This window comes from Helicoverpa zea, chromosome 31 (assembly GCF_022581195.2).
Source record: "Helicoverpa zea isolate HzStark_Cry1AcR chromosome 31, ilHelZeax1.1, whole genome shotgun sequence".
NCBI classification, from domain to species: Eukaryota; Metazoa; Arthropoda; class Insecta; order Lepidoptera; family Noctuidae; genus Helicoverpa; species Helicoverpa zea.
The window spans coordinates 8,336,520-8,363,885 of NC_061482.1; the positions used below are offsets into that span (position 1 = coordinate 8,336,520).

General features: G+C 37.5%; 2 protein-coding genes and 1 long non-coding RNA gene across 3 annotated transcripts in view; all 3 read right to left on the reverse strand.

Annotated features, from left to right (window-relative positions):
* The window catches only part of LOC124645421, a 35,749-nt gene extending 11,618 nt beyond the window's left edge, over positions 1–24,131 (reverse strand). The window contains exons 1-7 of the mRNA XM_047185227.1: positions 24,032–24,131; positions 23,249–23,448; positions 21,480–21,584; positions 21,009–21,179; positions 20,171–20,419; positions 17,813–17,958; positions 17,328–17,474 (exon numbers count right to left, since the gene is read on the reverse strand). Of these exons, the coding sequence (XP_047041183.1) occupies positions 17,328–17,474; positions 17,813–17,958; positions 20,171–20,419; positions 21,009–21,179; positions 21,480–21,584; positions 23,249–23,448; positions 24,032–24,131 (1,118 nt within the window). The remainder of the gene's footprint in view (positions 1–17,327; positions 17,475–17,812; positions 17,959–20,170; positions 20,420–21,008; positions 21,180–21,479; positions 21,585–23,248; positions 23,449–24,031) is intronic.
* LOC124645422 lies at positions 18,321–20,092 on the reverse strand. Its single transcript, XR_006986220.1, has 2 exons — positions 19,941–20,092; positions 18,321–19,411 (listed from the first exon to the last, which is right to left on the reverse strand). It is a non-coding gene; the product is annotated as an uncharacterized LOC124645422 (long non-coding RNA).
* A 1,114-nt stretch (positions 24,132–25,245) lies between the features above and the next one.
* LOC124645355 lies at positions 25,246–26,292 on the reverse strand. Its single transcript, XM_047185161.1, has one exon. It carries the CDS (start codon positions 26,290–26,292, stop codon positions 25,246–25,248), a length of 1,047 nt encoding a protein of 348 aa, XP_047041117.1.
* Between the last annotated feature and the right edge of the window lie 1,074 nt (positions 26,293–27,366).

The window sequence follows — 27,366 nt, forward strand, 5'->3', positions numbered from 1 at the left end:
CAAACGGGCGAACGAAATAAACACAATTACATAATATTTGGCCGATACTAGGAAACAGCTATGGATGTAAAATATTTGAAAGGTATTTATTTTTATTGCATCCAATCTATTGACAGTCAGCTTCAGTTTCCAGAATTCCCTGCAAAATACATATAACAACTACATATTTCAAACAAATAAACTACGTTGACCAAATACAGTACCATTTTTCCTAACGCGGTGTCCTGCGTGAGCGACGAACGCGACGCGACGCGACGCTGCGAACGCGACGAACGCGATCAACTCAAAGGAATTCCCTACATGCGGCCTATGTGACAGTCTGCGGCGAGACGCGACGTAACGCGTACTTGTTTTGAGGGCGACCAGACGCGACACCGCGAACTATTCAGAAGCGTTGATTGTTGTGGGACAAAAAAAACATAAATATTAAAGAAATCGTTTATTAGTACAAACAAGTTGGAAGATTGTTGCTGTCTGTACTTTAAATATGAACTTTCAAGCAAAATTGTAACACAACTTCTCCATGATTTGAGAAGTAATGACCAAAATCACGTAGGACATCTGTCGCGTATAGCATCGCGTCGCATTACGTCGCGTCGTGTTGCGTCGCGTCGCGTCGCGTTCGTCGCTCACGCAGGACACCGCGTAAAACTCGCTTGATGAATGTTGAATATGTCGACAGCGCTTTATTGGGAAACTAAAAAGCTTTTGTGTTTTGTTTGTGAACGAAAAACTCGTGTAGCAAATTACGGTCGCAGTTTTCATATCAGAGAAGTCCTTTGCAGAGCGAAGACAAATATTTATCCAAGTATCATTTTACATCACTTTATTTCAAAACACAGCATCCATAGTACCAAAGTCTCATAAGAGATACATAGATTGAAGACCTGAAATAAAGACTTTTTTATCACTTCGAATGGACCATAGCACGTTGAATAAGAGAGAGATAAATAAAATAAATCTCACGAACAAAGCGTACCTGGTATCAACTGGTCCGACATTTCATTTACGAGTTTGCTCGGCTCATTACCTCTGTTTGTTTCGGAAAGCTACGTACATTAAGTTTGTGTTAAAAGCGATGTACGATAAAATACTAAATTATAATACCAGTTATATAATACTCACATTCCGTAACCGTTATGCAATATTTTAATGAACATCAATAATCATTATTTTGTCTACAACTTGGTACCAGACTATTTAGGCGTAGGTATACCTTTATATTCTTGCTATAAAGTATGGGTACTTGCTAAGAGAACTCCTTTTATTCTAAGACATTCCTACGGCGAGCACAGATATTATGCATTTTGTGTATCATCGGGGAAACTAATTGAACCGGAATAATTAGCAACTCAACGTAAAACTTTCATGTATTCATCAACAACATATACATATGTATCTAGGCAAGAATTTATAAGATCTACGAACTACAACAGGAAATTTCTTCATTAACTAAAGAATTTAAAACCTGGTTAAAGACATCTACACGTATTTCACTAATATCAACTTAAAACAAAGAACTTTCTCCTATCGAACTGCGTATAAACTTTTTTTACAAAAATATAGAAACCGACTTCACAAAACACTAAAAGGAAGAAAATAAAACTTTTGACATGGTTCTTGAAGTCGGTGTCTGCAGATCTGCTGACTGTATTTATTTTTATGTAAATAAATCAATCTAAATCTAAAAAAAGCGGATGAATTGAGAACCTTCTTCTTTTTCGGCCATAGGTAAGTCGGTTAAAAAACCGTCAAGACATGAGGCGACAAAATGTAAAATCTTAAAACTATTGAGACGCATAAGGCTTATACCGTGTTTTAGAAATAAAACAAAATACATTCGTGTACACTGTACCTAATAGTCAACACTAAAACACAAAATACAAAATCAAACTGCATTTACCTAATCAAAATTTCATGAAACAAGCCGCAAGTGCGCTTTACGCTGTACCAGTCGTATTTATCGCAACCAATATCAAACGGAACATTAATAACCACAATGCACGTGTCGCGAATTATATCACAAATATCAGTGCTGTGGACGAACAGCCTACTGGTGGCATTTAATCCAATCCATCATTTGATGACAAGCTGCATACACGTGTCATTGTGAATGCATACTTTGTATACAACGAAAGAGTGGTTGATACCGCAAGTAAAAAACACACTTGCACATGTAGTACCCGTTTTTTTAATTACGTCAATAAAATATCTTACACAGTGATTCTTAGATGGCATTATAAAAAAGAATATTAAAATGAATAAACATTTTAGTTACGTAAGACGACGAGTACTTCCTATTGCAAATAAGTTTTAGACCCGCAGAATAAATAATATAAATTCTAGTTAACGTTTGCAAATAGAAATTGCCCTTCCCGAGAATATGGCATGCTATTTACTTGGTGCTCACTGTTTTGAGGGAAGGTACACGTGGAAGCGCTTACGGCGTAGTCTAGTTGAATACTTGAATACTGTGTGCTTTACGTACGTAGGTGAGGTACTTACATTACACGGTTGTGTCGTACCTAATCACATTAAATCCTATCACATATACTTTATGATATTCTATGGCGTATTGTAAAAGCAATAACCAAATCCATTCAGTGGTTTAGCCACAGGAGTCAATTTTCGTTTTCATAATTTACATCATGTGTAAAGCAGAGATGATTTTTATTGTATTTATGTTGTTCAAAAAAAAAATTTTTTATCGTCGTATATTTTTATTTTTCCTTGTGTTATTCGACATATATGTATTAACCAATACATTAACGTATTTAATTTAATGTGGTTAGGTACGACACACTTCGTATGTATATGTATGTTCAGAAAGATTTAAACATAATTATAAACGACACGGAATATGGATTCAAGTGCTTCAACAACAATAGTTTTCTTTTAAAATCATTTTACAGATATTTAAGACCTCTAGTTTGCAGCTTGTCTTTCATTACGCGGTGCAATATTAATTTTACAGGGCTATCAAAGAAAGTGTCGCGTTCCAATGCTATCAAATGTTTTTTTCACTTAACTTCATCTTCAGTTCTCGTATTTTCTAGATTTCTCTGCATCCATCCTAACTTTATTCTATTCCTCGTAAAAATCTTCTTTGCTTTTAAAGGAATTCCTAACAACATGCTACGAGGAATACTCCCTTTCTTTTGTAAATTAAATTCTCACGTCGCCCGTTATTAAAGTTCAGTTTACTGAGATTGAAGTTGTTTCGCGTTTTCGCGTTTCAAAGTCAAAGTGAAGTGAAGTGCGAGTGAGACCTGGAATCTGCTCGTTTAGAAATGACGCAGCGCGTGGAGTTACGATGACGGGCTTTTGAAGAATTCATCAGTAGGTAATAAAAAGTTTCTAATTACGTCTATAGCTTCTAGTATTTATTTTTTTTATTCATATAACAATTCTAGGACTGTTTTTGTTGACTTTTTAAGTAATCATGTTTATTTTAACTGTTTACAACTACAAAATCAATAGAAATGCAATATTCTGTAATTAAGTTTTGGAGTGGAATAGACGTTGTTTTCACTGGGGCTTACAGAGAACTATTGATTTGTGAGAACCGAAGCTGTTCTCGGAATCGCAACAGTCCCAGCGATTCAATTAAACCAAGTAAAATAGAGAGAACAACATTGTTTTCAGAATGGCCATTTTTACTATGAAAATCTGGATTCATTTGTGTCTGACAGATATATTTTTTCGAATTCTCGCAACGAGTCGCATTTGATGCCATCCCATCCCATATTTTGATCCCATATTGCACAAAACTTTTTCTTTTCTATTTCAGTCTATGGTGCCTCATAGTAGCCATGTATTTTTTTTTCAACTGTGCTTATCAAATTACAATTAGGTAATCGAGAAAATCCAAGAAAGCCCCGACTTTCATAATTCATTCGACAATTTCGAAGATATGAGGTAATAAAGAATACATGCATACAAACCGATGTGCCTTCTTGAAAAGTCGGGTAAAAATAAACGAAATCGAAACCAATGATGCTTGTTCGAACGGTACACAGGCATATACCTAATGGATCAATTGTCATTAATATGCGAGTAGCTTATAGGTAAGCCTGAACGAGCTTTCTTCGCATGCACCATATTCCCACGGTACACAATACAAATTACACTTTGTGGGGTATAATTTTACTAACTGCTTCGTCGATTATCCACCATCCACCGTTGATAACATTAGTAAGGGTTTTTTTATCTGAGATAAAGTGACAAGAAAGAAAAGAAATCAAGACTTTTCTTTTGTAATGCCATGACATTACAGTGCACACTGTGTTCGGAAGATGTGCAGTTTCCAAAAGACGTATTTGATTCGTGAGATTTGAAACCAGCCAGTAGAAAACCACCCGTTAATGCTGTGTAGAGCGCCTTTCGCGTCACTTTCCGGTTCGCCTCCGTAAGACCCTTGAAACAGTGCAACGCGTTGATGTTTCATAAAAGCTTTTAAAGGCTTATTCGAAAAATAAATCGTTTTCAGTTTATTTCTACGTACTTCGAATCGTTAATTCAATTTATGTAGGTAGATAATCTCTATTACGTTATTTTTCATTTTAAAAGTTTAATAACCAGAAATATCTACGTTCGTTTGAAAATGTTCCCGCGCTATATCGGAAATTCTATTAAAACGCTTGCGTTTGAAAGAGCTTTCAATTAAATCTTTATATAAATACCTGTATATCACAAATAAATGCTCTCATACTGAATCTGATCAGTGAAATAATTGCATTTTTAAACGGTTTTATTTAAACGGTTTTATTTAGCTTACCCCGTTTGTTTTATTTATTCATTCTTGGGTCAAATTTAGTAATTCAAATTTCACCCTCTTCCTGTCAACCGATTAATCTGAAATTTTGTATACACCTTTAATTCCGATGACAATACAATATAGTAATATCAATAACATTGTAAATCCAATATGGCCGCCGGCACAAAATGGCGGATAACGTAGATTTTATCAATCCCATCAATATGGGTATCAAATGAAAGGGCTCAATAAGCAGAATACAATATACTATAAAAAATTGAAATCCAAGATGGCGGCCGCTACAAAATGGCGGATAACGTAGGTTTTATCAATCCCATCAATATGGGTATCAAATGAAAGTTCTCAACCAGTAGAATACAATGTACTATATAAAATTAAAATCCAAGATGGCGGCCTCTACAAAATGGCGGATAACTTAGGTTTTATAAATCCCATCAACATGGGTATCAAATGAAAGTTCTCAACCAGTAGAATACAATGTACTATATAAAATTAAAATCCAAGATGGCGGCCTCTACAAAATGGCGGATAACTTAAGTTTTATAAATCCCATCAACATGGGTATCAAATGAAAGGTCTCAACAAGTAGAATACAATTTACTATGCAAAATTGAAATCTAAGATGGCGGATAACGTAGGTTTTATCAATCCCATCAATATGGGTATCAAATGAAAGGGCTCAACAAACAGAATACAATATACTATAAAAAATTAAATCCAAGATGGCGGCCGCTATAAAATGGCGGATAACGTAGGTTTTATCAATCCCATCAACATGGGTATCAAATGAAAGGTCTCAACAAGTAGAATACAATTTACTATGCAAAATTGAAATCTAAGATGGCCGCCGCTACCAAATGGCTGATAACAATTTTTTATCAATCCCACCAATACGGGTATCAAATGAAAGGGCTTCACAAGTAGAAAACTGTCAGTAACTCCAGCGGGGCCCAACAGGGCCAAGGCCTGCCTGGGCTGCGAGATTGTTCGAAAGAGTTACCGCGGCCCTGGTACATAAAAGGCCTACGACGGAACAAAACGGTTTCTAGTCAAGAGTCTGACACTCCCTCACCGCTGCTGACCCACAGCAGGAGAGGTCATGTGATGATTTTTGGGGTTGTTAAAAAAAAAAGTATCTGGAAGGGCTATGTATTGAGGAATTAGATTGTAATAAATTGTCAGGTAAGAGACCGTGTAATAATGATACACTAAATGAATTAGATAGAATGAGGAATATTCGGTACGCATTTTCATTAAATACTAAAAACTAGAAAATAAAAAATCGGTAAAAAAACTTTTAAGTTAAACGGTTTTATCTTATGTGCACTGAAAACTAGAAAATAAAAAAATAGTTTCTTACCTGTCAACCTACGTAGGTGGTCCCGGTCATATTAAACTAAAATAAAAACGTGGGGCCCCTGTGAAATCCTACCTATGGCAAAGCATATCTTTATACTTTGGTAGATCATGAGCTCGGCGTTCGCTGGTGAAGCCGCTACGGCTGATTATTGATTGTCAAAATCTCCAGTTACGATTATAGTAAGTCGATGCAATCCACACCTATTATACCTCTAGAAGAAAGTACTACAGCAATAGTTAATGGGCCCCACGTTTTTATTTTAGTTTAATATGACCGGGACCACCTACGTAGGTTGACAGGTAAGAAACTATTTTTTTATTTTCTATTTTTCAGTGCACATAAGATAAAACCGTTTAACTTAAAAGTTTTTTTACCGATTTTTTTTTCATAAAACTTTTATCCCTGTATTGTAAACGTGCTGCTTTCCAATACACGTGCCGACTGTTTTTTTTCAATGACAAAAAAGTTTAGTTTGTGCAGGAAATGTAAGGGTGCGTCCACATCTGGCGAATGCGCCGCGAATGCGCAGCACGCGAGCCGATCGCGAGCTGTTCGCGAGCTGCGCGCGTGCATTTTTGTTCGTGCGCCGCTTCTGCGCCGCCCGCGCGCAGCTCGCGCGCGACCTAAGCGCCGCACGCGAGCAGCGCGCAGGCGGCGCGCGACGTCTGCCATCTTCGATAGTACTGAGCCAATATACGGAACTGTAAGGGCGAGAACTGATTGCGCGCAGATCGCGCGCCGCTCGCGCGCTCTATACGAGCCTTGCGTGAGTTGCGCTAAAGAGGCGCACCGAACTATTGCAGTGACTGCACGCGCGCAGCTCGCGGACAGCTCGCGATCGGCTCGCGCATTCGCGGCGCATTCGCCAGATGTGGACGCACCCTTACATTTCCTGCACAAACTAAACTTTTTTGTCATTGAAAAAAAACAGTCGGCACGTGTATTGGAAAGCAGCACGTTTACAATACAGGGATAAAAGTTTGATGAAAAAAAAATCGGTAAAAAAACTTTTAAGTTAAACGGTTTTATCTTATGTGCACTGAAAACTAGAAAATAAAAAAATAGTTTCTTACCTGTCAACCTACGTAGGTGGTCCCGGTCATATTAAACTAAAATAAAAACGTGGGGCCCATTAACTATTGCTGTAGTACTTTCTTCTAGAGGTATAATAGGTGTGGATTGCATCGACTTACTATAATCGTAACTGGAGATTTTGACAATCAATAATCAGCCGTAGCGGCTTCACCAGCGAACGCCGAGCTCATGATCTACCAAAGTATAAAGATATGCTTTGCCATAGGTAGGATTTCACAGGGGCCCCACGTTTTTATTTTAGTTTAATATGACCGGGACCACCTACGTAGGTTGACAGGTAAGAAACTATTTTTTTATTTTCTAGTTTTCAGTGCACATAAGATAAAACCGTTTAACTTAAAAGTTTTTTTACCGATTTTTTTTTCATAAAACTTTTATCCCTGTATTGTAAACGTGCTGCTTTCCAATACACGTGCCGACTGTTTTTTTTCAATGACAAAAAAGTTTAGTTTGTGCAGGAAATGTAAGGGTGCGTCCACATCTGGCGAATGCGCCGCGAATGCGCAGCACGCGAGCCGATCGCGAGCTGTTCGCGAGCTGCGCGCGTGCATTTTTGTTCGTGCGCCGCTTCTGCGCCGCCCGCGCGCAGCTCGCGCGCGACCTAAGCGCCGCACGCGAGCGGCGCGCAGGCGGCGCGCGACGTCTGCCATCTTCGATAGTACTGAGCCAATATACGGAACTGTAAGGGCGAGAACTGATTGCGCGCAGATCGCGCGCCGCTCGCGCGCTCTATACGAGCCTTGCGTGAGTTGCGCTAAAGAGGCGCACCGAACTATTGCAGTGACTGCACGCGCGCAGCTCGCGGACAGCTCGCGATCGGCTCGCGTGCTGCGCATTCGCGGCGCATTCGCCAGATGTGGACGCACCCTAAAGGTGAAAATGTGTAGTCAGAAAAGTTGTTAATTGGTTGTACTGTGTAGTGGCTTGTGTTTCGATTACTATTTAATTTTGAGGGATGTTCGAGACTAATTTCAATTTAACAATAAGGTGTTTGTATAAAGCTAATCAAAAAAATAAAGAGATGGGGGTGCATCTTCAAAAAAAACAGGGATTTGTTGTTGTTGTTTTTATTCAAAATTGATCAAGATACAAATATATGCATTATTTTGTCATTATTTTTGTTACAGTGGCAGCGGGCTGTCAGCGGGAGCGTTTGCGGGTAACGCAAGCATTAGGTTTCACTGCCATTCCCGGTCCCTCGCCCCTTCACTCACACCAATGGATTGTACGCTTTGTTTTTTTATACGGATGGCGTCGCGTTTATTCGAGCCGCAACAAAGAATTTAAGTTACCGGAACAAACAGTGAGACCGAAAAGCACGCAGCATGTTTTTGTAGCCCGTAGAAAACATTGCGTATGCGCGCAACAAAATCCGTTAGTGCGAAAGCGCTGTTACGTTATTGAAGGTAAAACAGTGTTGATCGTTTCTTTAGAGAGAACACCGCCCACGTCTCCTCATCAAGCTTTTTAATATTACTAATTGCTCCTACAAATAGTACCAAGCTGCTTATCGTATGCTTGAAATAACTACTTAATTATAATAACGGCCTTCAAACCGATTACCGGCGTCTATTCTCTCTAAGGAGATCTGCCAGATGTGCAGGACGTAGGTAATATAACTACGTAGGTATAAGGTATTATAAATATTAGGTGCACAAACTTTTGCGTAGTTGCATAGCCGGTGGAACGGCAATCCGACAACATCGGTGAGAGATCAGACGTAGGACAAACCTATTCTGCGTGCTTTCTGATGCAAAGGTGTTTCACCCACCAACCAACTTCCAGCTGATTAATGCAAACTACTGCTATGCAGCCCTATTTTTAATACCTCAACTTCTTATCCACCTTCTTTTTTAAGGTCGTCAGTCAACAGAATAAGTCCACCGTTTAAAAAATGCTTCATACCTGTCAAAGGTCAAAAGGTACACAAATGTGGGGCCACGAAGTCTACGGAAATGCTAAAAAAAGCTTTGTGTAGTTCCAGCTGCCGTCGTCACCGGGCCATCATGGCGCCGATTTAGCGATACAGACATTTACTATGGCCATGTGTCCACCGCACGCGCCGAGCGCCGTCATCCCGGCCGCCGATGTTTCAAGTAATTCGGCGTGATCGCTAGAACTCACGGCATGCGGCACGGTTTTCTGACGGACGGATGTGCCGGCAATACAAAACACGGTTGTTCTTGTCCACTCACTACCGCCGGACCGCGCCGCATTCGCCCGGTTTCCGGTTTTTGTTTTGTCCATCATAAAATTTGAAAAAAAAGAATGGCAAAGTTTTATCTTTCATTGTAATTGCGTTAATAATAAACGTGTAATAGCCAAGAGCCTCGACGAACACCTCAGGAGGCTCTCGTTGGACGGCTGGATCAAGGGACTGATTCAGAAGGCAGTACTCCTGGATACGGCACGTATTGTGAGGAGGTTTCTGTCTCTGGGACCCTAACCACCGGTACCTTGGACCCTGTGCCCGATATCGGTGGCAACCTATTTTTTATATTCTTAAATGTTTTTTATTTTTCTATTTAATATTTTAAAATGTAATAAATATGTGCAAGAATAAATAAATAAATCAAAAAAACGTGTAAACGTATTAAAACATTATTGATGATTTCCTAAACCAGCACTATACATATTCATTTCCACACACACGCAAAAATATAGATATTATTCAAAATTTTAGTATCGAGACCATTTCGGATCATGTGAAAAAAGTATGTGCAGAGATGTTCAAATTAAAATTGATAAGGCCCAACACAAAATCAAGACAATAATCACCGTTTGTTATTAGACCTGAAAAGGGTTTCGAAAAGTTGTACCAAACCAAAATCCTGGCCAATGAATGCAGAGTGGAGTTGGGTTCGGAGCCCCAACATAACAAAACCAAACATATCATAGACATTACGTGGAAATTCTATCAAAATGTACGAGAGTGAATTCCAAACCAATACTGAGGGAATCCATTTTGATTTATTGGCAGTAACGGAATCTGGTTGCAATAATTCCATAGAAGAATTCCTTTGAGATATCAAATACTACGTTGCGATCGAGCGGATGATAGTAGGAACCAGGGTGGGGCGTTTTTAGTGGCCACTCATCGATATGAGTTGCGAAAACTACAAATCGCAGACGCTTCGAAAAACATTTTACCCTCAATTTTAGTTACAGATACATTTATCATTAATAAATAAAATATAAATACTTAAACTTAACGAAGCAGGCCCAAACTGATAATCATACCTGAGACCCCGTGGACAGCAGTCGCGTAGCTGACCAATCAAAGAGATGGAACAAATTATAGAGTTCGATTATGACTGCAAAATTAACATTTCAAATAGGCACCTTAATGCAAAGAAAATTCAAGTTCAGACTTCCCACAACCTCGGAATTTTATAGCTGCAGGTTTTTACACCAATTAGGTACTTTGCTTTTGCCGTGAACTTGGAACAGCAATTATTTGTAAAAACAACAAATAGGTACTAACCGAATTATTTTGCGAAATTGACACAGCCGTGAGAGTTTGTTTATACTGAAGAAAAGTGAAACAAAGCTTACTTTTCACGTTTTTATGAAAAATGCAATGGAATAAAAACTTAAAAAGTGCTTCTATATATTATTCTAAAAATAATTGTACATGATTATCCATATCCTTAAAATGCCTTTACAGGTACAGGCCCATTACATTTAATCCATAAGCTTGATTGCAGACCCTTTTCAGAATATAAAAATGTACATAATTATAAAAACGTTCACCGTCGCGACCTTATACTTCTATTGTTACTATGGAAGTCAATCTGAATTCCTTTCTCTGTCGTTTGATCCTTAAACAAAACGGAAACAATTCAGATTGGCGTACCTATGTTTGTAAAACATAAAATGGAAAATGAATTCCATTCTTTTGCGTAAATTAATGTACCCATTGTCAATGGCTACGGTTACATTTAAATTTTATACAAAACAAATTACAATGTAACAGAATATTAGCTGTTCGCTGTAGTCCAGTTATTTTGTAAATAAAATATGATAGGTAGTGTTTAAGCAAAATAGCCTCAACCGAATTAAATACTTTATTTCTTACGAATAAAAGGTAATGCTATGGCTATAGTCCGGTCAAAACAGGCATTTGAAATAACAAAAAATCCCCGAAAGCCAAATTTTGGTGGAGAGCTTAGTTTTACCATTACAAATAAAATATCAAAAGTCCCCATCGATCTCATAAATGCGTCAAAAGTTGTTCGAGGTCAAAAGTCAAAATTTAAGGTTTTTTGGCTTTTTTTTTCGAAAACGGTCTTTTTTTTATTTCAAAAAAAAACACACAACGGACTAAAATTGTAGATCTAAAAATTCTCTACAAAATGGATCTTTGGTTTTTTTTCTAAGAGTTAAGGCGCGGCTCCACCGCAGTGCACGCTGCGCACGGACACGCGGCGCATTTTAGCTGCGTGTATTCATTTGTTTGACAACGTGGGTCTACGTTTCCACTGAAGTACACGAATATGACCCACGACTATGTATAGCGTGGCACGGCGCACGGGTAGACCCGCTCTGACAGCGTTGAGCTACGTAACCGCTTACAACAACTGCTCTGCGATAACCGAGCTGTACATAGTCGTGGGTCTTATTCGTGTACTCCAGTGGAAACGTAGACCCACGTTGACAGTGTTGAGCTATGTAACCGCCTATTCGAGCAAGCCACGCGTGTATCAATGACGTCAATTCATGCGTAGCCTCTCCGTGGGTTGCAGTGGACACAACCACATACATTTTCTTACAAAGCGAAGCTTAATACACGTGCGTAGCCTCTCCGTGCACCGCTGTGGAGCCGCGCCTTTAGCATTCGTGAGAAACCGCGATTCTAAGAGTCACATTATACATGACATGCAAATTGCACAATTGCACACATTCCACGCTACCTGTAAGGATTTTCATAATTTATAACATCATGTGTAAATCGAATGTTATAACCAATTGACAGCTGTCAGTTTTCAAGGGAGAATTTCCGTTGTTTGTAATGACTTTTATTTTTTTATTTTATTTTTACGTTTTTTTTTGTGTTAATCGACATATTTTAACCAGTTTATTAACGTATTTAATTTAATGTCATCAGGTACGACACACTCTGTATAGTAAGCTGTGATGGCTATATCTCAGATTATGTATATAGTTCGGCCATTCAGAGAATGCGTTCCTGACACGTCGCGATTGAACTGACGACGTAACTTTGCAATGGCGTTGCAGTTACGATAAAAATATTTTTGCTGGTTGTTTACCGTTTTAACAATTGAGGAGCATTAAAACAACATTATTATATCAATAATCAATGAATGTTATAATTTTGTGCCAAACTGAGTGTCAAATAACTTGGTAAACAATATTTTTCTAAATCTATACTGCGCTATTACAAGGTTATGTCAGCGGTTTATATTTTGTAGTGCTGTGCTAAAAATAACAGGCAAGTATCGTAATCTGTTCTTATACAGTTATAATATAAAATAATACGTTTTGATTTTCTTTTTAAGAATTGGAAAATAATGGACTATAAGACTTAATTATAACTTTTATGAAATATAAAAATAAAACTATGACCAAACCGCATTTTTATACTTAGATTAAAAATGGTAACCCCAAATGGCGTTATGGGCCGCCATTTTGTGACGCTAAAACAGTCGTCCGTTGTCGTTTCGTGCGCATAGACCACGTTTTTCAAGTGTTTTCGATCTGTTTTTATTTGATTACCCGGCTTTCGTTAGACCGAGATATCAGGATTGATTCTGTTATTGATAATAATATAATTATACATGTAGGCGAAGATGATGATGAAGACACCACCTCCTCAAGCAAATCGGAGTCTGATTAATATTCTGTTCGCACATTCAATTCAATGTACTTGTAACAAAGAATAAATAAAACAATTTTATTATATGAATATTACCTTTTTTTGGTTTCCACTTAAATAACTAAAATATAAAACAAATGATTCCGCCAATTTAAAACGAAAATAATCTTAAAATAATGCGGCGGTTCATTTTGAAGGAACGGTAACGAACTCAGTGTTATGTTGTGCCCATCACTAGTCGTGACTAACTGATAGGTGTCAGGAACGCATTCTCTGAACGGCCGAAGTATAATGCACGGAACATATGGTCTCAAGTGGATAGAAATACATGTGCACAGGTATATTCAAAAAAGTTTCAAACGGACAGAACATACATTTAGGTACATTCAAAAAAGTTCCAATTATTCCTTTCAACGCAAAATGTATATAGCTTACATAAGTTTTCTAACTTGTTAAAATCATATAGATATTATATAGTTCGGCCATTCAGAGAATGCGTTCCTGACACGTCGCGATTGAACTGACGACGTAACTACATTCATTGATTATTGATATAATAATGTTGTTTTAATGCTCCTCAATTGTTAAAACGGTAAACAACCAGCAAAAATATTTTTATCGTAACTGCAACGCCATTGCAAAGTTACGTCGTCAGTTCAATCGCGACGTGTCAGGAACGCATTCTCTGAATGGCCGAACTATAGTAAGCTGTGATGGCTTTATTTTAGATGTGTGTGGTATTTTTCCACGGTGTGTAAATAATAGGTTGTACATAAAAGGAAAGGAAGGAAGGGAAAAAGAACAAACATAATTTACATACACAAAAACATTCGACAAATCTGATCCACTAGCAATTATTGCGTTCTACTTGAAAAAATACGGGTTTGAATTGTACGAACTGTTATAAAATGTATACTTGATTTAACAACAAAAGCTCTGGAAACGTACTCAACAGGAACGCGGACGACGAAATTACTGAGCCAACGACTACTACCCTAGTACCTACTATAGGTATTGCTACAAAAATTCAAGAGGAGATTTGATCTGACCACCTAAATGTGTAGTCAAAGTAAAGCTACTGAAAAGGTTTTTAACTGATAAAATTTTAAAGGTAGGCGGCCAGTTCCTGGGCTGTAAATATCGGGTGTGTCGTTCACAATCACATTAAATGAAATGCGTAAATGTACTGGTTAATATATATCGTTTAACACAAAGAAAAAAAAATACGTAAAAACAAAGTAAATAGAATAAAAATGTGCGAAAATTAGAACACCATATAAAAGTCATTACAAACAACTGAAATTCTCCCTTGAAAACTGACAGCTGTCAACTGATCAAAACATTCGATACTCCTAACTTTATCTCTGCTTTACACATGATGTTGTAAATTATAAAAACGAAAAATGACTCCTGTGGCTAAACCAGTGAATAGATTAGGTATTTTTTTTTCAATTCGCCTTAGAAAATCATTAAGTACTTATATGCGATAGGACTTAAGGTGATTGTGAACGACACAGCCTGTATATGTTTTAATTATGAAAATAATAAACCAAGTCTTTTTAACGCACGTAGTATCAAACGTTTTTCACAACCCTGTGGAGCATTTCAGTCATCATATCTCTTAATACGAATTCACTATTTGACAAAACAGGTGAATCAACCCCCGACAACCTGCAAGAACACATTCTGCCTTACTTGTTTTATATTTATAGTATGTTAAAGTTCTTTTTACATAAATATATATGTTTACTAGCTGTTTTCCCGTGGTTTCACCCGCGTCCCGTGGTAACTACTGCCGTACCGGGATAAAATATAGCCTATGTTACTCGTGGATAATGTAGCTTTCGAATGGTGAAAGAATTTTTAAAAACGGTCCAGTAGTTTTTGAGCCTATTCATTACAACCAAACAAACAAACAAAGTTTTCCTCTTTATAATATTAGTATAGATACAGCCCTTGATACCTGAAATAAATTTATAAATAAATAAGTCGGCTTTTACGTGATAGTAATAGACAATAATGGCTTCCAGTTGAACATATAATAAACTGGTAACCACCGATATCGGGCACAGCATCCGAGGTTTTAATTTAATAATATAAAAGATGTGTAATATAATTAATAAATGGCTTCCATATTGCAGCGAATAATCTGAAATATTGGTGATAAGTATTTGTTTTAAACTGGTTTTTTAGGGTTCCGTAGCCAAAATGGCAAAAACGGAACCCTTATAGTTTCGTCATGTCCGTCTGTCCGTCTGTCCGTCTGTCCGTCTGTCACAGCCGATTTACTCGGAAACTATAAGTACTACAGTGATGAAATTTGATGGGAATATGTGTTGTATGAACCGCTACAAAAATATGACACTAAATAGTAAAAAAAAGAATTGGGGGTGGGGCCCCCCATACATGTAACTGAGGGATGAAATTTTTTTTTTCGATGTACATACCCGTGTGGGGTATCAATGGAAAGGTCTTTTAAAATGATATAAAGTTTTCTAAAAAACATTTTTCTTAAAGTGAACGGTTTTTGAGATATCAGCTCTCAAAGTCGTAAAAAGTATGTCCCCCCCCCTCTATTTTTATAACTACGGGGTATAAAATTCTAAAAAAAATAGAGGTGATGCATGCTAATTAACTCTTTCAACGATTTTTGGTTTGATCAAAGTATCTCTTATAGTTTTTGAGATAGGTTGATTTAACTGTAATTTACGGAACCCTTCGTGCACGAGTCCGACTCGCACTTGTTTTTTGTTAAATTATTTTTCTGAGGACTCGACAAATTGCACCATAAAATACAAAATAAAGTTCATCTAACGTTAAATAAGTTGCTTTCTGATAATTAAGTGCTCGACTATAAAGGAAACTACTTCTTGAACTCAAGTTTTTACAGTGAACAGCATTAGGTACCTACAGCTCGGAATTCAATTGCGCTCCATTGGAAGCCTGTCTAATTGGATTTCCTCCACTGCGTTGCAAAAACAACAATATTCATGATTTTTGTTTTTCAAAATGAAAGATCACAACAGTTAGTGGAAAACATTTTCGTTTCATCGAGCTCATAATATGATGTATTTCTGTAACAACAAGTACTGAAAACTAGAATAATACGTGACTTTTTTGCTCATTTATGCTCGATACCGATAACGGCAACAGGTATATGCTAGAAATATTCACAGAATATGGAATGTATTATAATTATGGAACGTTTTATAAATGATAGTACGCGGAACCCGTCGTGCGCCAGTGTGACTCGCACTTGTCCGGTTTTTTCAACACATGATCCCTAGAGAAGGCCAGAGTAGTTCAACACCAAACATTCAACATATTCCAAAGTTGGCATCATTAAACAGTGAAAAGTATAAAACTCGTGAAATCCGAGTGGAAAATCGACCATTGTGAAAGTACTGAACAACTCTTAAGAAAAAAACCGCATTACAATCGGATCATCCGTTTGGGAGCTACGATGCCACATAGACACACACACAGACACGTCAAACTTATAACACCCCGTCGTTTTTGCGTCGGGGGTTAAAAAACACCAATTCTCTTTCACATAAACCTACATAGTTCATAATTCATCAAAGAGCAATAAAATTACCAGATCATGGAGTGGTTAGCGCCCCGCAGCTACTACATTTTATTATAACTCATCTAGATAAAGTAGGTACGAACTACCACCTCAAAACATTGCCATTACGAAACTTTAAGTGCTCTTACTCAATAGATAGTTAAATCTGAAACTACTTACAAATGACATCTCGAAAATACCTGTACCATATAGGTCCTCCAATGACATCTCAAAGTACCTACTACTTTAATGTGCGGGTCCACTTGCGCGCGGATAATTATGCGCATAGTTTTAAAATAAAAAAAAACGACAGTATTCTGAGTATTTAAAGCCAAATAAGCAAGTGTGATGCTAAGTGGGGTCATGCAGGGCTCATCACAATTTTTGTGATGGGTAATGCACGGGGTTGCGAGACTCGCCTCGTTCTTGCCACGAGAATTAAAAAATCTCGTTTCGTATTACAATTGTCAGAGTCACTACTGAACTTAAAAATGATCATTTTTCCGTGCGATGATGTAAATGATTAAACACACTTCAAAGTAGTTTGATTTCTTTGTCCTTGCGTGGTGGTTCAGAGCCTGTAATATAAGAACGGCCTGACCAGACACGATCCACGGGCAATAATTGAACTTCTAATTGAAAGTCTAGTACAAAAGTTACACGTTATATAATTTGCCTACTGCGTACTCACTGGCTGGTTCGTTCTTGTCCAACGTTCTTCAGCGTATCGAGCATCAACATGGCGTGTTTGCGGTCCTCTATGAGCGTGTCTCGTTTCTCATTGTTCAGCGACAGCGACGTCAGCAGCCTTGCAGTCTGATAGCGTTGTTCTTTCAACCTTTACATCGCGATACATTTGTTATTGGAGTCCGTAGTCAAACAAAATAACCGTATTAAGTGTAATGGCACAGATTACCTTAATAGTTACTTCGTAATGAGTAGAAAATAGCTAATGAACTGATTGGGACATTTTACGAGTATTAGTAGCAATTCCTCCTCTTACTCTTACTATGATAATTTTTTATCGAGGTAATCTTCTTCTAACTTAGCTATGTACCTATAATTGCACTTTCAACTTTAGATTTAATCTATGGTAAAAAAATCAATTGAAATCTACTTCTTTTTTCAGACTAACTACTGAAAAAAAATATATACTTATTGACTTATTTTATTTACCTTAGAAGAATTTGATCAAAAGAGGAAACCAGAGTTGCTTTTTGTAGGCGTTTGCATGTCCGCAGTACTTCTTCCAGTTCCCAGTGCGTGGAATGGCTGCTTCCGTTGTCCTCATCTTCGTACAAATCGTCCAAATTTGTGGCTTCCTAATTAATTGATATTTATCATTATTCAGCTCGTATATGATGATACAATTAAAAATCGTTACTGAAACTAAAAAAGCTGAAGGCTTTTGGTTTTTTTTGCAGTATCCTTTAACCCTTTAAAGCTCAAAAAAAATATTGAATATATTTATTATTATTTTTTCATTTATTGTTTATTTAGATCTTACAAGTGCTCAAAAAAATGAAAATAAAAATCTGGTATACATATATATCCAAATATAGTATGTTGTAAATGTGCTACATTGCGAGACACAAGAACATGTACAGGTTGAAATCAGTGTTGTATTTTTACAACAGTGCCCACGTTACAGAATAAAATATAGTTATAAATGAAAAACAAAATATATTAAAAAACATATTTATTATAACAGTTTATTTTGGGAACTAAACACAAACGTTGTTCACATTTTGAACAGGGGTATTTGAATACCCAGTTTTGCAGTATTTGCACCTACCTCGCTGTACAAAAACTGGAAAATGGCCAATTTTATCAAATCTTACAGCATCTGTAGGTCTAGACACAGTAGGCCCCATTTCTTGGGTTTTTTTGGCAAGTACTGTCGTCTATTTCCTGCTCTAGTGCCTTTGTAAGGGACCATAATTTCATCTATGCTGTAGCTTCCTTCTTCTTCTAGTCGTAAACAATATTAGTCCTTACTTTTTCTAATATCGACCGAACCTTAAAATAACGATCGTTATTCAGGTCCGAATTATCCACGAAATGCAAATATTTTCTCATTAGCTTATACTTTTTTAGACTCATCACATCAGCGACAGGAGGGTATCTGAAATCATTACCTACTCCAGTAGTCTCGATATGACGGCATTCTTACAATACCCATCATAATTGTGATAGCTAGAAAATCACGCACATCATGTCTGTAACGTTTATAGATTTACCTTCTTTGCTTTGCACAGAATATAAATTGGTGTGCTCCGTAATATAATCTATTATATCTTCAGAAAAAAAAAATAAGAAAATAGTCTAACGGAGATTCTGTTGCGGTACTACTAGTGCTAAGATCAGGCATATCAAACTCTGCTGAGTATTTGAATTTCCCACGCTGCCACTTGAAACTAAGAAGAGGTCTCTTGTACTATTTTACTCTTTTAGCTACAACTCTTGGTTAATGGAGTATTAAGTGGTGATAAAATTGACGAAACTAAATTTAAATTTGGGAGCGGATTGGGTGGTGTGTCCGAAGGAAAAATACTACGTATTACTGGAGTCAGTGGAACCGTATCTTCATCAGATAATGTCGTAAAGGTTTCTTCTTGCACTGGACTATCAAGAATAAGATCCAAGTTTTCTAAAGACGAATGAAGGGACCTTGGTTCGAGCTGAAGTCAGAAGATACATCGTCTTGACGTTCGGTGATGTTTTGAATAATAACTTCGTCTTCAAACGAAGAGCTATCAGCAGACGAGGCCGCTTCTGGAACCAAAGCTAAAATTTGTCTTGCTCTCTGCCATTTTAAGCCTCCCTGGTACTAAACAAAAAGAAAAACAAACATGCAGCAATCACCAACACCATACATAAGTTAACACAAGTTTTAGTAAAAAACGAGCATATTAGTAATAGCGATATTCATTCATTATTTAGTAATCTAGCTTAGTCGTACATTAGCAAACTTTCAGAACAGTCAATATAAAAACATAATACCGTCAACTCCCATAAATGTAAAAAAAAACACAAAACCCATACAAAGAAAATTATAATTATTCAGTGTTAGTAAAAGCGCGACGTGGCACCCGTGCAACGTACGAAATTAAAAGTACTTATGCTAAAGCTTCGCAGTGTCGCAAATGTGCAACGTCGGTAAATACGTGCTTATATTTCATAGTAGAATATGAATTTGACTTTGGTGTTATATGACACAATTGTAAACACTCATAAACAATAATATTTCAAATAATAGTTGTCAATAAATGCATAAAAACTATTTATATTTATTAAAACTCACCGGTCGTCCACGAGCGCAATGTCGACGCGATGCCATTTTGGTCACAACTACGTAATGATGCGCGTGAGTTGGTTCAATATTTTTTTTCATAGAAGGCAGCAGTATATCCATTATTAAAATTTATGTAGATAAGATAAAATGATGATGGTTCTTGCAATATATTTTTTTGTTTGGATAGTTGCATTTTACGTTGCGAATTAAAGGGTTAAAAAGTACGTTTAGCAAAGTACCTCTTTCCGTATGAGATGTGGAAACGAATCAGTCAAATAAGCGACCTCACGGCGAGCTAACTTTAGTGTTCTCTCTCTTTCTTTCATGTTTTCTTTTATCTCTCCTTCTAGTTTATTGTATTCAAATTTTCGGTCATCAAGGTACTCCATAGCGAGTTGGCCCATCTCGGTAGCACCCATCAAGCATTTGCCCTGCGCTCGGCAGTCCAGTTTCAATGCCTCCAGTACAACGGTGAAGTATGACGAATCCTATAAAATCATTATGATTTTACACTACTTATTGCTAAACACTACACATGTACCTATACTGTATAGTTAAACCATCTTTTAGAGGAAATTCAACAGTATTTTTTACGCTACTGCATGAACAAATACAAAAGAAATGTGGGGAATACAATGTAAGAGAGATAACATAAATCTTTACTTCTTTTTACAATCGGTACTTCTAGAGGATTAAACGGATCAATTAAAGCAATTAGATAACTAATTTCTGGAAAATAAAAAGCTCTGTGTTACAAAGTCACGCAGACCGCTTAATCCCGAGCTTATAAATGCTTATAAGTTACGAGGCTACACGAGTTTGATTTGAAAAATATAACACAGGTGATACTACCACAAATATACTTCAAACATTTTCCTACGTTTCGATTAAGGATAAATTAGATATTCATGTTTTTGTTGCATGTTAACGTTCTTATAGTTTTATTTCGAAACGAGTTATTACTGCTGCACTGAATTTAAATAAGTAGGTACACTGAATACCTGAAATTATTTTCCTCAGACGAACTTATATACCTAATACCTACATAATGTAATTCGAGTTTACAAGTATAAATACCTTTTTAAGAATGTCTAATATTTTCTTATACATGACTTTGATTGCGAGTGCAGCGTTTTTCTTGATATTTGCTCGCTGCACATAGTTCGCCACGGCTTGCTCCTTCTTTTCGGGGGGTAACTTGCCCCCCACTTCATAGATGACGCGGTCACGCATCTCCGCCGCTTCCAACTGTCGAATATTAAACAATAAATTCAGCTCACATAATACAAAAACCACCAGAACCCCAACGCTCACTTTTAGGCAAGGTTTCTATAAAATTCGTTGTAACTAAGTAGGTGTTTTACCCTTTGGTTACGGAACCCTAAAAATGACTGAAAAGTTTCGATGGCATAACTACGAGTTCTCTCTATCTGATAAAACTTGAAACTAATTAATTTTGATACTTTGTACTGAATTTTAAGCTTTTAGTTTTTAAATATACCTATGGATTTTTGGTTTGCATCGATAAAGAAAGTACGAAATAAGTACCTGTGCCATACGAAATTGTTCCATTTTCTTCTTTTTTGTATATCTGATTCTGTCAAGTTGCTTCCGCTTGTTGAAGTTTTCTTGATGGATGCTTTCCAAAACTTTCTGAAAAAAGATTTTCAAAATATGATGTTTCAGGCTATTGCAGTAATCAATTCAAAATATTTTTTTAACATTGAATTTTGTATTGTGTGTGTGGCAAATGAATCCCGAAACAACGGTATGGTTTGTAACGCTGTCATTTCTATTGTGATTATGCTGAACTAGCCATTTTCCCGCAGTTTCACCCGCGCTACTGGGGAGAGAGTAACGGGAAAGATTTTTTTGCGTCGGTTGAGTAGTTTCGGAGCCTTTAGGATACAAACAAACAAAAAATGTTCCCTCTTTATTATATTCGTCTAGAACACATTGGCTGATGAAACTTGAAGTTGCCATAGCACTAAACGCTATACTGTAAAGATGTCTTCACTTCCAAAAAAATACATGTACAGATGAAAATGGCATAATCTTATTTATAGATGTCATCTTCACCTGCTTGACCTTTTCCCAAATATGTAGGAATTAGGTTTCAGTTTTACCCGAGGCAGCCAAGAACTGTTATTTACATGAAGCGACTACCTGTCTTACCCCCACAGTCTAGATACCCTTGTTAAGATAAGCTATCAAATTTTCTGGATTTTGACTACTATACAACTATACAGTCTTTATGACTGTTATTAAAAAATGACACAAATAAAAAATTGTTATTTTATATTATTTATCTCAGAAATATTTCAGCATTACAACATGAAATCTTCATCATTATTGCCCCAAAGATTTCGATGACGACGTTAGCACCTAAAATAGAAAATTGGGTGGCCGTCACAACAAAACGAACAATCCCAGACTAGCCTTGACTGACGTCAGTCACTGTCGCCAGACAGCGACAGACTGGCTAATGGCTCGAACCAACTCTCTCTCTCAGAGTCAGACTCAGACTGGTGGGCAGTCTCACAGTCCTCAACCTGTTAGTAGGCTCGAGTATTTGCACTTTTATTGCGACCTACATTCGCGAATACTTATTAATTAGGAGTTAGCAAGTTATTAGGTACTATGTAGGATTTATCAAATAATCTAAACGATAACATTGCACCTTTAATGTATTCATAACCATGTCTACATTTTTATTATCACTCCGGGCGTTGTGACTCAAGTCTTTATAGTTACTTCGTACTACTACTTGTTAATAAGGACTATGATTTAGTTTGTTACATCGATAAAAGGAATCACTAATACTCTCTAGTATCCAATAAGTTATTATTGAGATTTGTGGTTTGCGCACTTACCACATACAGCATTGTTGATTTGACAACTGCAAATACTTGGTAGGTACCGGTAAAAATAGGAAATTAGGGTAGGAAACTTATGCCCGTTTTCACACAATAAAAATTTAATTTTCACCAAAGCTTAGGTGTCCCTTATAACCTTAAAATTTCACTTAAACTTGGGGGCCCGATTGATGCCTGCCTACATTATAATGACAGAATACAAACATATTTCGAATCGTATCTAGCGATGGATAGTGAATTAACGATTTTTTTTAAAGTTCAGAACCTGTGGAAGTTGTGGATATGATGTTAAATAATAATTATTAGAAAACCACGTATCTAACGTGAAAGAGCAAATGACTGAGAAATACGACGATCATGACTTTTTCATATAATATAGGCTATATTTGAAATTTTCCTCCTTTTGCAAGTATTACACATAAATAATTTGAGAGCACTTACATCGGCTTTACTATTCATGTAAGTAAGCTGCAGTCTTCTATGATCCTGGAAGGCATTTCTGAGGAACTGCCTGTCACCATAGACGGCGACTCCCAGCTCCTCCCGCTTCGCAGCTATCTCTTTACGAAGCTGGCGTATGTCACGCGAGTACCTCTTCTTCTGCTTAGCCAAGTCGCCCTCATGGATCTTCCGATCACGCTCTAATTAAACAAAAGCGCTGATGAAAGTAGGCTCGTGGTGAAAGCTACAGTGTGGTACAGTAAGTCATTAAAAAAAATTGCAATATAGGCAATGTACTTAGATATTTGACAAACCAGATCGATCACCAATGTTGAAGCAGGTAATATTGTAATTAGTTCTACACACAATAGCGCAAAGTTGAAGCTCTTTTAGTTTCTATATAACACATTCCTATTTTCAGACCATTAAGGTAGGTAAGGTATTATGTAAAAGTGGTGGTTTTATTTATGCGGTTTCATGACAGTTTGCCATTGCACTTTTCTTATACACCCAACATAAGATACTGTGGAGGACCAATATTATGATTTTTTATTTCAAATATGGGTTGGATGTTTTCAAACTCATCTCAGATATTTTTCCGTACCTAGGTAATACGTAGGCACTACGCCTACTAGGTTTTCAAACCCGGTATTGTACTGAGTATGTTCTTATCCTTCAGTAACATCAAAATGGGGAATAGTGGGAGCTAAAGCTGAAGAGATTCTTTGCTTTGAACCAGTTTGTCTTAGAACTGCTGGTTAATTAAAAAAATATATTACTTACCATACAATTTTATAAGTCCCCGATACTGGTTGATTTTGTCCTTGATAACCCAGTTATCATCTTGCATCCCATGGATGCGCACTTTCGCTGCGGACAACATCCTGTTTATATCTAATAAACTCCCTAAAAATAGATATTTTTATACTCACGATTATACTATAGAAAAATCATGACATACGAAATGTTTTTTATTGCGTAATGTTTACAAAACACTTTGACAAGAGGTTTTCCTAATGAGGTCGTATATGCGTGCCGTCCGAGCAGCTGTGGTAAGGAGGTAGGTAAGTAAGGGCTATCGAATATAAGGCCACGCATTAAGGCGCCTGGCGATTGGCTCGTTGCTGCAAAAAAAAATTGTATTTACAACCAAATAAAAAACTAAAAGCATTGAAACACTGGATGGCAATGCTTATTATGCTTATCCTTTGTCCAAGATAATTCAGTCCAGCATTTTGGTCACGCCAACTAGCTGATGAGTTCTGTAAATAAAGTGTGGGCATTCCGATCCCATGACTAAACGACGCGACGCTAACCAAGGGAGGGAACCCAAACGATTTGAAAATATACTTAGTTGCCGACAAGGCCACTATCTTTCCGCCGCTTGAGGCTGTCTGCAGCCGCAGAAACCTGGTTAATGGCTGGTTTTACTGTCGGTTTGTAAGTTGAATGTTCTATAATCGTTTTTGGTTATGTAATAACTAACAGGACCATACCCATATTGCAATTATTAAATTAATCTTATTTCAAAATAATTCTCAAAATAACGGTAATATACTTACAAAGTCAAACTGAGCAATCTTCAGTAAATTATTATGTAAGTAAGCTCCAACTGTTAGAACTCTTAACAAACTATTTGCTTGCAAGATGCTGTCATCGGCCCATTCTTATGAAGCGAAGAGCAAACTATGCAACTACCTAATAAGTTTCAAATGCTTGTTCAGATTATTTGAAAACTGCATCTTAAGTTGAGAAGCTCGGAATTCCATCAGCTTAAATAATACTTATAGTTTCCTGGTTAAGTTACGAAAACCTGGTATTATCTTAAGTAGGTAACAAAACCAATTCGGCTTTGGAAGTTATGGATAGCCTTTTTTGAAGTCACAGATTTTGCAGAGTTGAAAAAGCGACATAGCATGAATAACAGTTAAACAATGTGTTTTGTCAAACTCTTATATTAGATAGATATTGATGATACTCGTATTTTAAAGATAAAATTATTCTCTACAATCTGGATCCCCAGTGACGGCGCACAGGGCCCTGTGAGTCCGGTCCCCGCACTGTGAGCCCTGGGGACAGTTAGAGCAAGTAGATCCCGGTTCATAAATAGGAAAGCCGTCGATATTTCCTGCAGGTCCATAATTGCAAAATGTATATGCCAAAATTTTTGATTCCTTTCGTCTTTTTTCTTTATTTTCGTCATTTAAAATCCCACGGTGCAGTGGAGACTCTTTCGATTTTCGATAACTTATGCCATCAGTGGTAGCAAAATCTTCAAAATTTACAGATTTAGCTTGAGTCATGTACCTAGTACGCCGAAGGATATTTTGACTCGGCATGAAGGTTCGTGTAGCATTAGCTATTGAATATTCCGGAGTTTCCTCAGTTACTGTGCGCCGTTTACGGAAGAGAGCGCATGAAGGCTTTTTAGCGGTACAAAGTGATTGGGAGCAACCTAGGCGCCATGTGGATGCCCACGCTGCTGCTGAATACCAATGAGCGTTACAACCTCCAGGCGCACTACAGTTACTTTGCCTGAAAGACCACACATGCTCAGGTGGCAGGGCGCGGGAACCAGAAAACCAAGCGCCCACAGCGTCCGCCAGTAATTGAGCTTCAGTAACCCTACTAACGACAGCCCGAACGTCCATATTTTGGAGAACATTAAATCTGATAGTATTCCTGCACTCGTCATGTCGTTTCTGACACTGTCGTGCCCATACCTCTGCCATATGTTCAAGTTCATAGTCCCAGTACATCTTCCGCATGTTCGTAGCAGGTGGCTGACCTGGTTCTAAGCCCATAGCTATATTGTCCCTGTGCCTATTGTGCAGTAATAGAATCTGGTAGCGCATCCATGTTGTCATACCGGAGGCGTAGAGTCTCGAGCTCTGTTTATTAGCTGCCACACACATTGTGTGCTGATTTTCCATCGAACAATCTGGATGATTGCAGAAATTGAATACCGAATTCCTGTTTGTTTCATTCTCGCAGACCGCGTATCCTAACATAAAACTACTACAAAACAGGTAAATAACATTCATGTCGAAATTATATTTTATAATTGTGTATCAAAAAATGTGTATGGAGACGTGAAAAAGAATCGAATGACGTCCAATATTCTTACATTAGGAAAAAAAAATTTGGTTACAGACCTGCTTATAGACACACATTACTCTGTAAATAATGTAACCAATGAGTTTGCCTTACGTTCCGAAATGCTATTAACTATTATAATAAACTACTTTGCCTCACTAGACACGCGAAAATGAAATGAACGCAAAGATGTTCAAATGACAGCCGGGGGCCGTGACCAAGAATTTTGGAGTGATGGGGCTGGTTCCATGCCGAGACCCACCACTCCAAAATTCTTGCTGGTTTCGTGCCTCCCGAAAACGGAGGAACCTAAACTCCGGTTAAGCAGAGGCTGGATTCTGCAAATACTTAAGCTACATAGGTACGATTGATATCCAACTACAAATCAATCACGACTCAATTACGATTGAAGCGTATGTGATAAACTTTAAAAACAAACATTTTATCCTCTTCTGTGCTCCAATAATGTCTTCAAATGATTTACGATTACATAGACCAAATGGCAGGCCAATATCAAACCAATGACATGTCAATGGAATACGATCGGTCTTATTATTAGTAGCAGATGCCCAAAGAAGGTAGGTAAGTAGAAAGTAGGGTCCGCCGAGAGAGTAGCAAATTCTTAACACGAGCAAATTCTTAGCCGACAGGCTCCGATCGCGTACTTTTTCTCGGCCTTGCTGACGTTTGGCTCCGATTGCATCTCACGCAGCCGATCGGAGCCAATTCCGGTCTGTGTGAAAAGAAAAATGCGCGCCGATGCTCTCCGAGCCGGTCTATCTGAACAGACCCTAAAACTGCTATTGAGATTAGACTGTTATTCAAATGTCACATTATAACATTAGCTGAATCGGGCCAAAGTACTGGGCCTCCCAGGCTGAACTGCGAGATGCCATACCTACTTAAAAAAAAACGTAGGTACGGACCCGTACACGGTTCCGTGTAACACAGATCGAACGCTTGAAGCCTACATGATATAAAGTTAATGTCAAAATCGAATCTCTAATCGCACAACCACGGAT

What these genes read in the sequence shown, in the direction of transcription:
- LOC124645355 (XM_047185161.1), bottom strand. Translation starts at nt 26,292, where the DNA reads ATGAATGTTATTTACCTGTTTTGTAGTAGTTTTATGTTAGGATACGCG.